At 41.3% G+C, this 13,840-nt stretch overlaps 1 protein-coding gene across 1 annotated transcript in view; it reads left to right on the top strand.

The window, feature by feature from the left end:
• Nucleotides 1–6,611: 6,611 nt before the first annotated feature.
• The window catches only part of plppr2a (phospholipid phosphatase related 2a), a 98,300-nt gene continuing 91,071 nt past the window's right edge, over nt 6,612–13,840 (top strand). Inside the window, exon 1 of the mRNA XM_060902584.1 lies at nt 6,612–6,680. Within this exon, the coding sequence (XP_060758567.1) occupies nt 6,612–6,680 (69 nt within the window). The remainder of the gene's footprint in view (nt 6,681–13,840) is intronic.

The raw sequence follows: 13,840 nt of genomic DNA, 5'->3' as shown, positions 1-13,840 counted from the left end.
GCCAGTTCTAATTATCCTGCTTGGCAAAATCCTATTATGTACTTTTTTTTCTCTCTGTCCCTTTTTTCCTCTCTGTGTCTTTCTTTCCAGATAACTATTAATAGATACAGTAGGAATACCAATTTAGGGAGTAGGCTGCAGTGTGTGTGTGTGTGTGTGTGTGTTTGTTGCTAGGGATTGACTGATAAACGTGAATTTACAACATTATGGCAGACACAGCATTCTCCAATCAAATGCTACAGCAATAGTATAACAAACAGCACATCATCCAATCCAGAGACTGCAGCCAAGGAAATTACGAGCTCCATCTGGCATAGGAAGATGAAAGGGACTACTTGAGTACTGAAGTCATTCTACATGCCTGTCTCTATGAAATAAAACATATATACAATTATAATCATAATAACATAATGGCAGAGGATCTTTTTTATTATTATAGTCAGCTGGGATAGGCTCCAGCTTGCCTGCGACCCTGTAGAACAGGATAAGCGGCTACAGATAATGGATGGATGGATATTTTTTTTGCTTTTTAACCCCGTATGTGCATATAATACATAGCATTTGTTTTTACAAAGTGTTTCTCCTATTCCCCTGTATCCTCCTCTTCTTCTTTTTGATTCATTATTTGCAGTGATGTTGATGTGGTTTGTTAATGTGGCTGCATGGCTGCATGCTCTCTGTCTGTGTTGTAGGTCCTGATGGATGGAATGATGAATTAGATTAGAGGCACCTCTACTCAGACTAAAACTTAATAAAAAGTAAATATGGCTGAACACGGGCAGCACGGTGGTGTAGTGGTTAGCGCTGTTGCCTCACAGCAAGAAGGTCCTGGGTTCGAGCCCCGGGGCTGGCGAGGGCCTTTCTGTGTGGAGTTTGCATGTTCTCCCCATGTCCGCGTGGGTTTCCTCCGGGTGCTCTGGTTTCCCCCACAGTCCAAAGACATGCAGGTTAGGTTAACTGGTGGCTCTAAATTGACTGTGAATGGTTGTCTGTGTCCATGTGTCAGCCCTGTGATGGCCTGGCGACTTGTCCAGGGTGTACCCCGCCTTTCGCCCGTGGTCAGCTGGGATGGGCTCCAGCTTGCCTGCGACCCTGTAGAAGGATAAAGCGGCTAGAGATAATGAGATGAGATGGCTGAACACACATACAGAGAGAGATTGAATAATGGTTGAAAACAGTTTAGTTGTTTCTTACCCTGACATTTTGTCCCACTCAATGTTCTAGTCAAATCTTTAGCGACAGCAGTGTCAATCTAGCATTGGGAAAACTGATTTCAGTGGAAACTAGTGTGAAGATGACTTGCTGTTCCAAGCCTCCAGCTGCTCTGAGAAATTCAAGCTCTCCATCAGAGATTCCATACATTTATTTGTCCACATTTGCTGTACTTTCTCCTTATTTTACATCCTCTTTATTCTACAGACATTACTCTCAGAATTAATCTCATCTCATTATCTCTAGCTGCTTTATCCTTCTTCAGGGTCGCAGGCAAGCTGGAGCCTATCCCAGCTGACTACGGGCGAAAGGCGGGGTACACCCTGGACAAGTCGCCAGGTCATCACAGGGCCGACACATAGACACAGACAACCATTCACACTCACATTCACACCTACGGTCAATTTAGAGTCACCAGTTAACCTAACCTGCATGTCTTTGGACTGTGGGGGAAATCGGAGTACCCGGAGGAAACCCACGCGGACACGGGGAGAACATGCAAACTCCGCACAGAAAGGCCCTTGCCGGCCACGGGGCTCGAACCCGGACCTTCTTGCTGTGAGGCAACAGCGCTAACCACTACACCACCGTGCCGCCCCCACACGCAAAATGTTTGGGAAATTCCCTGCATTTTCAGGAACAAAGTTTTAGCTATTTCTTAAAAGAGGCACAAATCTATAATTCTTTCATGTTTTTCTTGAATTTTCTTCCCTGAGGACTATGAATATGTATTTATTCTCAGGTCACCGCTTATGGAAGCATGTGTAGACAAATGCTTTGTCTTTTTTTTTTAATTCACCTTAACCTTGTCACCCATTGAATATTCTTTTACAACATGTAGTATGGATAGAGTATATGAATAAATGGATCATATTAGCCAAGGTCTTTTAACTGATCTGGCCTGAGTTTCCGAAAAGTATCGCAGCACAAAGATCATCGTTAAATGGTCGAGCGAGCAGCACAATGAACACTCTCTCCTAGTTAAGATGCTCTTAGTGTTAAGAGGCTTTCGAGAAACCCACCCCTGATTTCTTGTCTATAAATGAAGGCAAAATGCATAGGCCAACATCCTGGTACTAGAAATGGTCATTCAGCGGTTAAGTCTGTAATTCACCCAGCAGTGGCTTGTGACCATATATTATAAATAAATAAATAAATACAACCAAGCATCAAACAAAATTAAGTCAAGAAGCTATGGTACTTGACTCATGCTATAAGTTAGTATCTTGTGAATTTTTAAAGTAACCCCATCATAGATCATAGACACTTGAGAGTCGTCATCCGTTATACAGTTTAGTAGCCCATTTCAAGCAAATGAATCCTATATTTGATTCAGCAGGTATGTTTGCCAAAAACTAATATCATTAACCATGGTTGCCAGATTTCTGCAAAATGAAAGGGAGACACTTTTTCTTCTTTTTCTCAGTATTTTTGTGGGAAACAGTCACTATGCACTCTCAGAAAATAAAGTACATTATTGTGCCTTTAGGAGTACAATGGCTTGTCATTGGGGCAGTACCCTCTAAGATACTTATTTGTAACCTTTATATACTGATTGGGAACATATACTGTATGTACCTTTTTGGCCCTAAAAAGCTACACATAGTTATCTTAAAGTCCCATAATGAGCCCTAGGGGGTACATTAGTGGAGATTGTACCTTGGGGGACAGAAATGGACTCCTACTGTATCCCTATTTCTGACAGTGTGATGTGGACACATTTCTGATGTAGGGATATTATCCACTCCATACTTCCACCTTTCCCTCTCCTAATTTTTGCAATATACTGTATCTTACAATAAAAATGGTTCTATACATCATAGACACACTGTATGCACTTAGTGTTTGCCTTGTACATGTTGTTTGTGTTAATTTATTAGAGATAAGATAAGATAAGACCTTTATTATCCCACAATGGGGAAATTTCCTATTTGCAGCAGCACAGTGGATAGTAGCAGAAGAGGACATATCAAGCCACACAAGTAAAAACATTTAAATATTAAAAATATACATCTATATCCATCCATTATCTGTAGCCGCTTATCCTGTACAGCAGGGGTGTCCAAACTGATCCATGAAGGGTCATGTGGCTGCAGGTTTTCATTCCAGCCATGCAGCGGCACACCTGACTTGGCTCATTCAATCAACTGAACTGTCTTCACACAGTCAAATACTTGCAGCCACACCCACCCTTGATTAAAGGGTGGGTGTGTCAGTTGATTGAATAAGCCAAATCAGGTGTGCTGCTGCATGGCTGGAATGAAAACCTGCAGCCACACGGCCCTTCATGGATCAGTTTGGACACCCCTGCTGTACAGGGTTGCGGGCAAGCTGGAGCCTATCCCAGCTGACTATGGGTGAGAGGCTGGGTACACCCTGGACAAGTCACCAGGGCTAACACATAGAGACAAATAACCATTCACACCTATGGGCAATTTAGAGCCACCAATTAGCCTAACCTGCATGTCTTTGGGGGAAACCGGAGCACCCGGAGGAAACCCGCACAGAAAGGCCCTTGTTGCTGTGAAGCAACAGTGCTAACCACTACACCACCGTGTGTATATATATATATATATATATATATATATATATATATATATATATATATATATATACAGCAGGGTGGTGTAGTGGTTAGCACTACTCTGGTTTCCCCCGAAGACATGCAAGTTAGACTAATTGGTGGCTCTAAATTGACTGTGAGTGTGAATGATTGTCTCTGTGTGCAACCCTTTGCTGTGGAACTTATTATCCACTAAAAACCCATTGATATACATATATATAAACCCTCTATAATTTTCTATATTTCTGCATAAATATGACCTAAAACGTCATCAGATTTTCACACAAGTCCTAAAAGTAGATAAAGAGAACCCAGTTAAACAAATTAGACAAAAATATTATGCTTGGTCATTTATTTATTGAGGAAAATTATCCAATATTACATATCTGTGAGTGGCAAAAGTATGTGAACCTCTAGGATTAGCAGTTCATTTGAAGGTGAAATTAGAGTCAGGTGTTTTCTATCAATGGGATGACAATCAGGTGTGAGTGGGCGCCCTGTTTTATTTAAAGAACAGGGATCTATCAATGTCTGATCTTCACAACACATGTTTGTGGAAGTGTATCATGGCACGAACAAAGGAGATTTCTGAGGACCTCAGAAAAAGCATTGTTGATGCTCATCAGGCTGTAAAAGGTTACAAAACCATCTCTAAAGAGTTTGGACTCCACCAATCCACAGTCAGACAGATTGTGTACAAATGGAGGAAATTCAAGACCATTGTTATTCTCCCCAGGCGTGGTCAACCAACAAAGATCAATCCAAGAGCAAGGCGTGTAATAGTCGTGAGGTCGCAAAGGACCCCAGGGTAACTTCTAAGCAACTGAAGGCCTCTCTCACATTGGCTATTGTTAATGTTCATGAGTCCACCATCAGAAGAACACTGAACAACAATGGTGTGCATGGCAGGGTTGCAAGGAGAAAGCCATTGTTCTCCAAAAAGAACATTGCTGCTCATCTGCAGTTTGCTAAAGATCACATGGACAAGCCAGAAGGCTATTGGAAAAATGTTTTGTGGATGGATGAGACCAAAATAGAAGTTTTTGGTTTAAATGAGAAGCATTATGTTTGGAGAAAGGAAAACACTGCATTCCAGCATAAGAACCTTATCCCATCTGTGAAACATGGTGGTGGTAGCATCATGGTTTGGGCCAGTTTTGCTGCATCTGGGCCAGGACGGCTTTCCATCATTGATGGAACAATGAATTCTGAATTATACCAGTGAATTCTAAAGGAAAATGTCAGGACATCTGTCCATGACCTGAATCTCAAGAGAAGGTGGGTCATGCAGCAATACAATGATCCTAAGCACACAAGTCGTTCTACCAAAGAATGGTTAAAGAAGAATAAAGTTAATCTTTTGGAATGGCCAAGTCAAAGTTCTGACCTTAATCCAATCGAAATGCTGTAGAAGGACCTGAAGTGAGCAGTTCATGTGAGGAAACCCACCAACATCCCAGAGTTGAAGCTGTTCTGTATGGATGAATGGGCTAAAATTCCTCCAAGCCAGTGTGCAGGACTGATCAACAGTTCCCGGAAACATTTAGTTGCAGTTATTGCTGCACAAGGGGGTCACACCAGATACTGAAAGCAAAGATTCACATACTTTTGCCACTCACAGATATGTAATATTGCATCATTTTCCTCAATAAATAAATGACTAAGTATAATATTTTTGCCTCATTTGTTTAACTGGGTTCTCTTTATCTACTTTTAGGACTTGTGTGAAAATCTGATGATGTTTTAGGTCATATTTATGCAGAAATATAGAAAATTCTAAAGGATTCACAAACTTTCAAACACCACTGTGTGGATGTGTGTGTGTGTGTGTGTTTATATATATAATCATGTTATTTTCCAACTAAAGTTAGAAGTAATAGTTTGGTGCTGTTAAATTCATCTCATCCCATTATCTCTAGCCGCTTTATCCTGTTCTACAGGCAAGCTGGAGCCTGTCCCAGCTGACTACAGGTGAAAGGCAGGGTATATCCTGGACAAGTCACCAGGTCATCACAGGGCTGATACATAGACAACCATTCACACCTACAGTCAATTTAGAGTCACCAGTTAACCTAACCTGCATGTCTTTGGACTGTGGGGGAAACTGGAGCACCCAGAGGAAACCCACGGGGAGAACATGCAAACTCCACACAGAAAGGCCCTTGCTGGCCATGGGGCTCGAACCCGGACCTCCTTGCTGTGAGGCGACAGTGCTAACCACTACACCACTATGCCGCCCCAGCCTTCACCTCATTAAATGTTATAAATACCTAAGAAAAATCATTTGACATTTTCCTAGCCTTAGGAATAGTGTGACAAATAAACATTTCTTCTTCTTCTTCTATAAATATGAGGCAAAGGCCCTTGTTGGCCATGGGGCTCGAACCCGGACCTTCTTGCTGTGAGGCGACAGTGCTAACCGCTACACCACCCCGGCCTTCACCTCATTAAATGTTATAAATACCTAAGAAAAATCATTTGACATTTTCCTAGCCTTAGGAATAGTGTGACAAATAAACATTTCTTCTTCTTCTTCTTCTATAAATATGAGGCAGGTTTCAGTGATTTCAAATTTGCAGTTCAGCCAGGCACTTAATTCAAATCCAAAAAAATTCTCACTCGGGATTTTACATCATGAATTTTGCACAAGATATTGCAGGACATTTGACATGTGAGTGGCAAGGGCATATTTAGCAATGACGCTTCATAGATCATGCAGTGTTGTATATTCTTTATTCTGTGTTGTGTTGTTCTCAGGCTAAGACTGTTTTCCTCTCTCTTAGGTGTGAGACATAGGAGAGAAAGCAGAATCTGTCCATAGAAAGAGCTATACAATATGGCAGCTGATGAAAAGCCTGGTGTTAAGAGCAGTACCTCCATTGTGCCATGCTTCCTTTTTGTGGAGGTGAGTCAGCAACCATGGACCTGGAGATCACTTTTCTTTTTTTTTTGTACACACCTCTGATGGGGCAAATGTGTGTGTTGTAGAACATAATTGGCACTATGGCCAGAAATACACTTAATAGGACTTGTTACTGGAGCTGGTTTTTCAGAATCACAACAGAAGTACAGTATGTTTTGGCCATGGGTTAATGGGACAAAATAAAAAAGGCCTTTAGTCCCATAGACTAGCCTTCCTTTGTCTATAATTTCAAGCCTTATTTAACTCATTCGGTCATAATTACTTTGGTTATTATCAGACGTCATGCCTTGTCATTCACATTGTGTCTTAATAGCTTTCTGTAAGCATTCATAGATGCTTGTTAATATACACTATACACTGTTCACATTTTGCAACATCTTAAAACCTATCTGAAGTGTTGAATGAACAAGTGATGAGTGGTGTCAATTCAGTGCTTAATATTCTCATAAAGTGATCAGGAGGTTGTGAGTGTAAATCTGAGGATAACTAGAGAATCAACATCAGGTCCTTGAGCAAAAGTCCTTGTGCTTTTATTGTATTCTTTTTCAATTCTAAGTTGCTTTGAAAAATTTCCCTGAACGTGAATGAATGAAAACCTCTCCTACAATTTGCAATTTATAACTATTATCACGGGCGGCACGGTGGTGTAGTGGTTAGCGCTGTTGCCTCACAGCAAGAAGGTCCGGGTTCGAGCCCCGTGGCCGACGAGGGCCTTTCTGTGCGGGGTTTGTATGTTGTCCGTGTGGGTTTCCTCCGGGTGATCCGGTTTCCCCCACAGTCCAAAGACATGCAGGTTAGGTTAACTGGTGATTCTAAATTGACTGTAGGTGTGAATGGTTGTCTGTGTCTATGTGTCAGCCCTGTGATGACCTGGCGACTTGTCCAGGGTGTACCCTGCCTTTCGCCTGTAGTCAGCTGGGATAGGTTCCAGCTTGCCTGCGACCCTGTAGAACAGGATAAAGCGGCTAGAGATAATGAGATGAGATGAACTATTATCACTAGGCCTAAGCCTCTTGGCTCAATTAGTCTCAACTACTTCCAAGTGGCTTGTGCTCCTTCTCTATAGAAATCCTCTGTAGTTTACAATTTTCTTTTTTCTCGAAAGAGTGCTAATAGATAGATAGATAGATAGATAGATAGATAGATAGATAGATAAAGTTATTGAAATAAATCTTAGGTAAAAGATGGAAAGAAACAAACAAAAATCTTGGTTATGCTTAGGTAGGTGTACGAGGGACTCATCATTTATCCACATGAGAAAGCGGTTAGGTTTTCCAGAACCTCTGGCCAAGGATAACATCATAGTATTAAATTTTATCCCTGCATTATATAGTAATCCTCAAATCGTATATTGTTTGTGTGTGGCTACTGTGAAAACCTCATACTGTCCCCCCCCCAAAAAAAAAAAAAAAAAATTTAACTCTTTTATTACCCAGTAAACACAAAGCGTTCATTTAACACAGGTTGTTTTTCAGCCTGATTGAATGTCCCTATATTTACTCTATTTACTCACTTGAGATATTCTCATTATCTCTAGCCGTTTTATCCTTCTACAGGGTCGCAGGCAAGCTGGAGCCTATCCCAGCTGACTACGGGTGAAAGGCAGGGTACACCCTGGACAAGTCGCCAGGTCATCACAGGGCTGACACATAGACAACCATTCACACTCACTTTAGAGTCACCAGTTAACCTAACCTGCATGTCTTTGGGGAAAACTGGAGCAAACAACATGCAAACTCCACACAGAAAGGCCCTCGCTGGCCACGGGGCTCAAACCCAGACCTTCTTGCTGTGAGGCGACAGTGCTAACCACTACACCACCGTGTCGCCCGCTAGAGATATTCATGTGCTGTAATTGCCAGTTATTTGTGTAAAGCAGTGTGTCCTGTCTGAATTAAAAAAAGATCCACTGACAAGTTATGTACTCCCAGAAGTACAGAAGGTGGTTCTGATACATATTTCAGAGCAGTAAATTTGTAGTATGTAGTGTGATTGTGGGAAGTGAGCTGTGCTGTTGTGTCATATCTGTCCTGTCTCCTCTTTCACTTTGTGCTTGGACAATCAATTTGGTGTGCAGTTGTTTGACCATTAAGGAGTTTCACAATATGTTTTAGTGAGAGGACGTGACTGGGAACTTGCATACACAGAAGCACACATGCTTCAATGCACACACAGACACAAAACAGCCAATTGCACACACCTCTTATTCGAGCACGAGAGCAAATTGGGATGTAGGAAGTGGGGGAGCAGTACACTTCTGTCATGGGTGCCAACAATTTCTGTTTTATTATATGGAATTAGAACTTTAGAATCATAGAAATATGATAAAAACAAGTTTTCAATATCTATTTCTGTCGGTTTTCAGTATTCCTTGTTTGTCTTCTTTTCTGCTTTCATGAGTTGTCCCCAAGTTAATCCCTGCAGCAAAAGAGATTCATTCCTTGGGACAGAATCCAGAGACATTTTAAATTGGAGTTAAAGAAATCCAGCCCAGAAGAATCCAAGGGCAAGCTGAGATACAGTGGCGCTTGAAAGTTTGTGAACCCTTTAGAATTTTCTATATTTCTGCATAAATATGACCTAAAACATCATCAGATTTTCACACAAGTCCTAAAAGTAGATAAAGAGAACCCATTTAAACAAATGAGACAAAAATATTATACTTGGTCATTTATTTAGTGAGGAAAATGATCCAATATTACATATCTGTGAGTGGCAAAAGTATGTGAACCTCTAGGATTAGCAGGTAATTTGAAGGTGAAATTAGAGTCCGGTGTTGTCAATCAATGGGATGACAATCAGGCGTGAGTGGGCACCCTGTTTTATTTAAAAAACAGGGATCTATCAAAATCTGATCTTCACAACACATGTTTGTGGAAGTGTGTCATGGCACGAAAAAAGGAGATTTCTGAGGACCTCAGAAAAAGCATTGTTGATGCTCATCAGGCTGGAAAAGGTTACAAAAGCATCTCTAAAGAGTTTGGACTCCACCAATCCACAGTCAGACAGATTGTGTACAAATGGAGGAAAATCAAGACCATTGTTACCCTCCCCAGGAGTGGTCGACCAACAAAGATCACTCCAAGAGCAAGGCGTGTGATAGTTGGCAAGGTCACAAAGGATCCCAGGGTAACTTCTAAGCAACTGAAGGCCTTGCTCACATTGGCTAATGTTAATGTTCATGAGTCCACCATCAGGAGAACACTGAACAACAAATGGTGTGCATGGCAGGGTTGCAAGGAGAAAGCCACTGCTCTCCAAAAAGAACATTGCTGCTCATCTTCAGTTTGCTAAAGATCACGTGGACAAGCCAGAAGGTTATTGGAAAGTGTTTTGTGGATGGATGAGACCAAAATAGAACTTTTTGGTTTAAATGAGAACTGTTATGTTTGGAGAAAGGAAAACACTGCATTCTAGCACAAGAACCTTATCCCATCTGTGAAACATGGTGGTGGTAGTATCATGGTTTGGGCCTGTTTTGCTGCATCTGGGCCAGGATGGCTTGCTATCATTGATGGAACAATGAATTCTGAATTATACCAGCGAATTCTAAAGGAAAATGTCAGGACATCTGTCCATGAACTGAATCTCAAGAGAAGGTGGGTCATGCAGCAAGACAACGACCCTAAGCACACAAGCCATTCTACCAAAGAATGGTTAAAGAAGAATAAAGTTAATGTTTTGGAATGGCCAAGTCAAAGTCCTGCCCTTAATCCAATCGAAATGCTGTGGAAGGACCTGAAGTGAGCAGTTCATGTGAGGAAACCCACCAACATCCCAGAGTTGAAGCTGTTCTGTACAGAGGAATGGGCTAAAATTCCTCCAAGCCGGTGTGCAGGACTGATCAACAGTTACTGGAAACGTTTAGTTGCAGTTATTGCTGCACAAGGGGGGTCACACCAGATACTGAAAGCAAAAGTTCACATACTTTTGCCACTCACAGATATGCAATATTGGATCATTTTCCTCAATAAATAAATGACCAAGTATAATATTTTTGTCTCATTTGTTTAACTGGGTTCTCTTTATCTACTTTTAGGACTTGTGTGAAAATCTGATGATGTTTTAGGTCATATTTATGTTGAAATATAGAAAATTCTAAAGGGTTCACAAACTTTCAAGCACCACTGTAACTAGACCTTCTTTCACATTTAATCTAATTTTCCCACAAAATACTTAAAATATATGCTTTGTATTATTTAGATCTACATTTCACAAGTGTTTAGTAATTAAAGTAATGAGGTGAATAAAATATAGCAGGTGTTCCCAAATTTTTTCAATAATCATGCATGTTCCTTTGTTCAAATGAAGCCAATGAGTCTTGTTAAAGTCTTGTTCCTAAAGTTTTCTTCTTGGAAAACTGTTGCCTGTTTTGGACATATATATTACTGTAAAATTAAGAAGTACAATATACACACTTGGTTGATTTAGAAAATCAATTTAGAATGGACTCCCTGTGCAAGATGCAAATTCATAAAACTGGATGTAGTCCGGCTGTTAAGCCACAAAAAAACATGGAGTTGTTTGTTTTGTGATAGAAGCATGAAATTTGGCACACTGGCTCAAGTTGATGTATATCAGTGGTTCTCAAACTTTTTTCACCAAGTACCACCTCAGAAAATACTTGGCTCTCCAAGTACCACCATAATGATCAACATTAAAATACAGTAGCGTAGTAGGCCTAAGTATTCATTAAAAACAAGGCGGAGGTTTTATTTAACAAGTATATTTAATATTGTTGGCCACTGTAACATTACATACAGTACTTTGAACAGTAACACTGTGTTTAAATATAGGAAAATAAAACACTGTACTTAAATAATGAATCAAATAAATTGGCCAAATCTGCAACATCTGTAGTCTCATCAAGCTGTAAGGTAAAATATCTACTGTTCTTAATGCGCTCAATAAGTGTCTTTTTAACATCGTCAGCCATGTCATTTATTCTCCTTGACATGGTGTCATTTGAAAGCGGCACCAAGTTTAACTCTCTGGCAGCTTTCTCTCCACACATGATACGGGTCATCTCTTTGGCTAATGGCAAACACAGCAGTTCCCCGATTGTGTGCGGCTTACCGGCTCTGGCGATCAGGAGGCTGGCACGATATGAAGCTTCTAGGGGTGGCACGGTACACAAAACTCACGGTTCGGTACGTACCTTGGTTCTGACCCTACGGTTCGGTACATTTTCGGTACAGTGCAGGAAAAAAAAAAACCATAACCAAAAGGCTATCCTCAAAGGCAGCTTTTTATTGTTTAAATCCCCAGCTGAGATAGCACCACATTGAATTGTCATATATTGATATACATGAATAGTCATATATTGATAGGTGCATCAGTGCAACACATGACCTTTTTGGGTACTTTAACATACAATACGCATGAGTGCCTAAGCACTTTTTTACATTCACATAGCTCAGTGAACATAAGTACAAGTATGAGCGCGGCACACTATCGTCCTCTTTAATCCCTCACGCCCGAGAAGTCCATGAATCCGTGGTGAGCGCAATAGAATGGGCAGCTTTTAACCCCTGTTCCACAATTTGCCTCGTTCTGTTGTATAAGGCTGGCACTACTGATTCTCTTACATGGCTGCGGGATGGAGGAGTGTAGCGAGGTTCGAGCACATGTAATAAATATTTGAATCCCGCCTCTTCTACAGTGGAATATGGGTGCATAGCGGATGCGATGTAAATTCCAATTGCTTCGGTAATTTTTTTTTTGCTCTGCATGTATTTGTGTCAAGGGGCTGTTGTAAGAGATTTAGGAGACGTAATTGGACACTTTTCTTCCGTCTCGTCCCGGTGATGGGGATGTCTGGGTGGTGTCGCCGGATATGTGTTAACATGTTTGAAGTGTTCCCACTCACGTAATGAACAGATGTCAAACAACGACGGCAGACCGTCTTTGTTTTGTCAACCACTCGCTCTCCATTGCTGTTATAACTCACGGGGAACCCGAAGTTATCCCACACCACTGACTTAAATGATGATGGTGAGTCTTCTAGCTCTTCGCCACTCGCCATTGTTAGCCCTCTCTCGCAACAACAACAACCTAACAGCGGTACCTTCCCACAGAGCAGAGTTTGTATTTGAAGGTGGAGTTTGTCTATGGACATGTCTATGGACCAATCAGAGCTTGCAGGTGGCAGTGGTTAAATGTGTCCTGAAGGAAACTCTTGCGAAATAACAGATCCGCGTTCAGATCAATATTAAACTTCTGTACCGTGTGTATTCTCCGTGAAAATGCGTGCACCGAACCGTGACCCCCGTACCGTGACGGTTCGGTACGAATACATATACCGTGCCAGGCCTAGAAGCTTCCTGTGCTTTGGCTACGGGTGTACCATAGGACAGAATGGTGGACTTGGACTGCTTCAGTTCATCACGTTTTCGTAAAAAAAAAAAATCCATTGGTTTGTCCTTTAGTGCTGTGTGTTTGGTTGTAAGATGCCGTTTGAGATGCGATGGTTTCATGGACTCATTGCTCAGAACGTCCCCGCATACAAAGCAAGGCAAGTTTATTTATATAGCACATTTCATACACAGTGGCAGTTCAATGTGCTTTACAGAAGTAAAAGCAGAACAGTAAACAACAGTATACAACACACTGTGGCCTGGGCAGCTCCTCTGTCCCGCTCCAAATGAATCCCAGTTTTATGTATTTTTCGTCATACTTCCTCCTTACTGGTTTCTGCTGTTTGCTAGCAGTTCTGGGGCTGGTTTTGCCACTGTCGTTAGCATCTGCGCTCGGCTCACACACGTCCTATTCAGTTCTCCCTCTCTCCTGATCCACGCTCCCATTCGCGGATTTAAGCCACGACAGTAATTTTGTCGTACTCGTCATAATTAGCAAAGCCACCTCCACCTTTTCCCATCACAGCCTAGTCTACCAATGGCGGATAACCGTCTGTCAGCGGAACCGGCGGGAATGCGTACGTACGCTACATATGGCTACCCAGAAGCACTTGCAAACTTTTTAAAATTATTAACTTAATTTGTATCTCCTTTCATTTTCTAGTCATCGGTTGATAAGATATTTTCATCCATTCGGATATTATGGATAGTATTTCACGTTTTATTTTATTTTTTTAATTTTATTTATATTTAATTAAGTGATTCTTTGGTGTACCACTAGAATGG

This window comes from Neoarius graeffei, chromosome 20 (genome assembly GCF_027579695.1).
Source record: "Neoarius graeffei isolate fNeoGra1 chromosome 20, fNeoGra1.pri, whole genome shotgun sequence".
NCBI classification, from domain to species: domain Eukaryota; kingdom Metazoa; phylum Chordata; class Actinopteri; order Siluriformes; family Ariidae; genus Neoarius; species Neoarius graeffei.
Note: the sequence above shows the minus strand (reverse complement) of the source record. Positions and strands in the feature narration are given on the sequence as shown.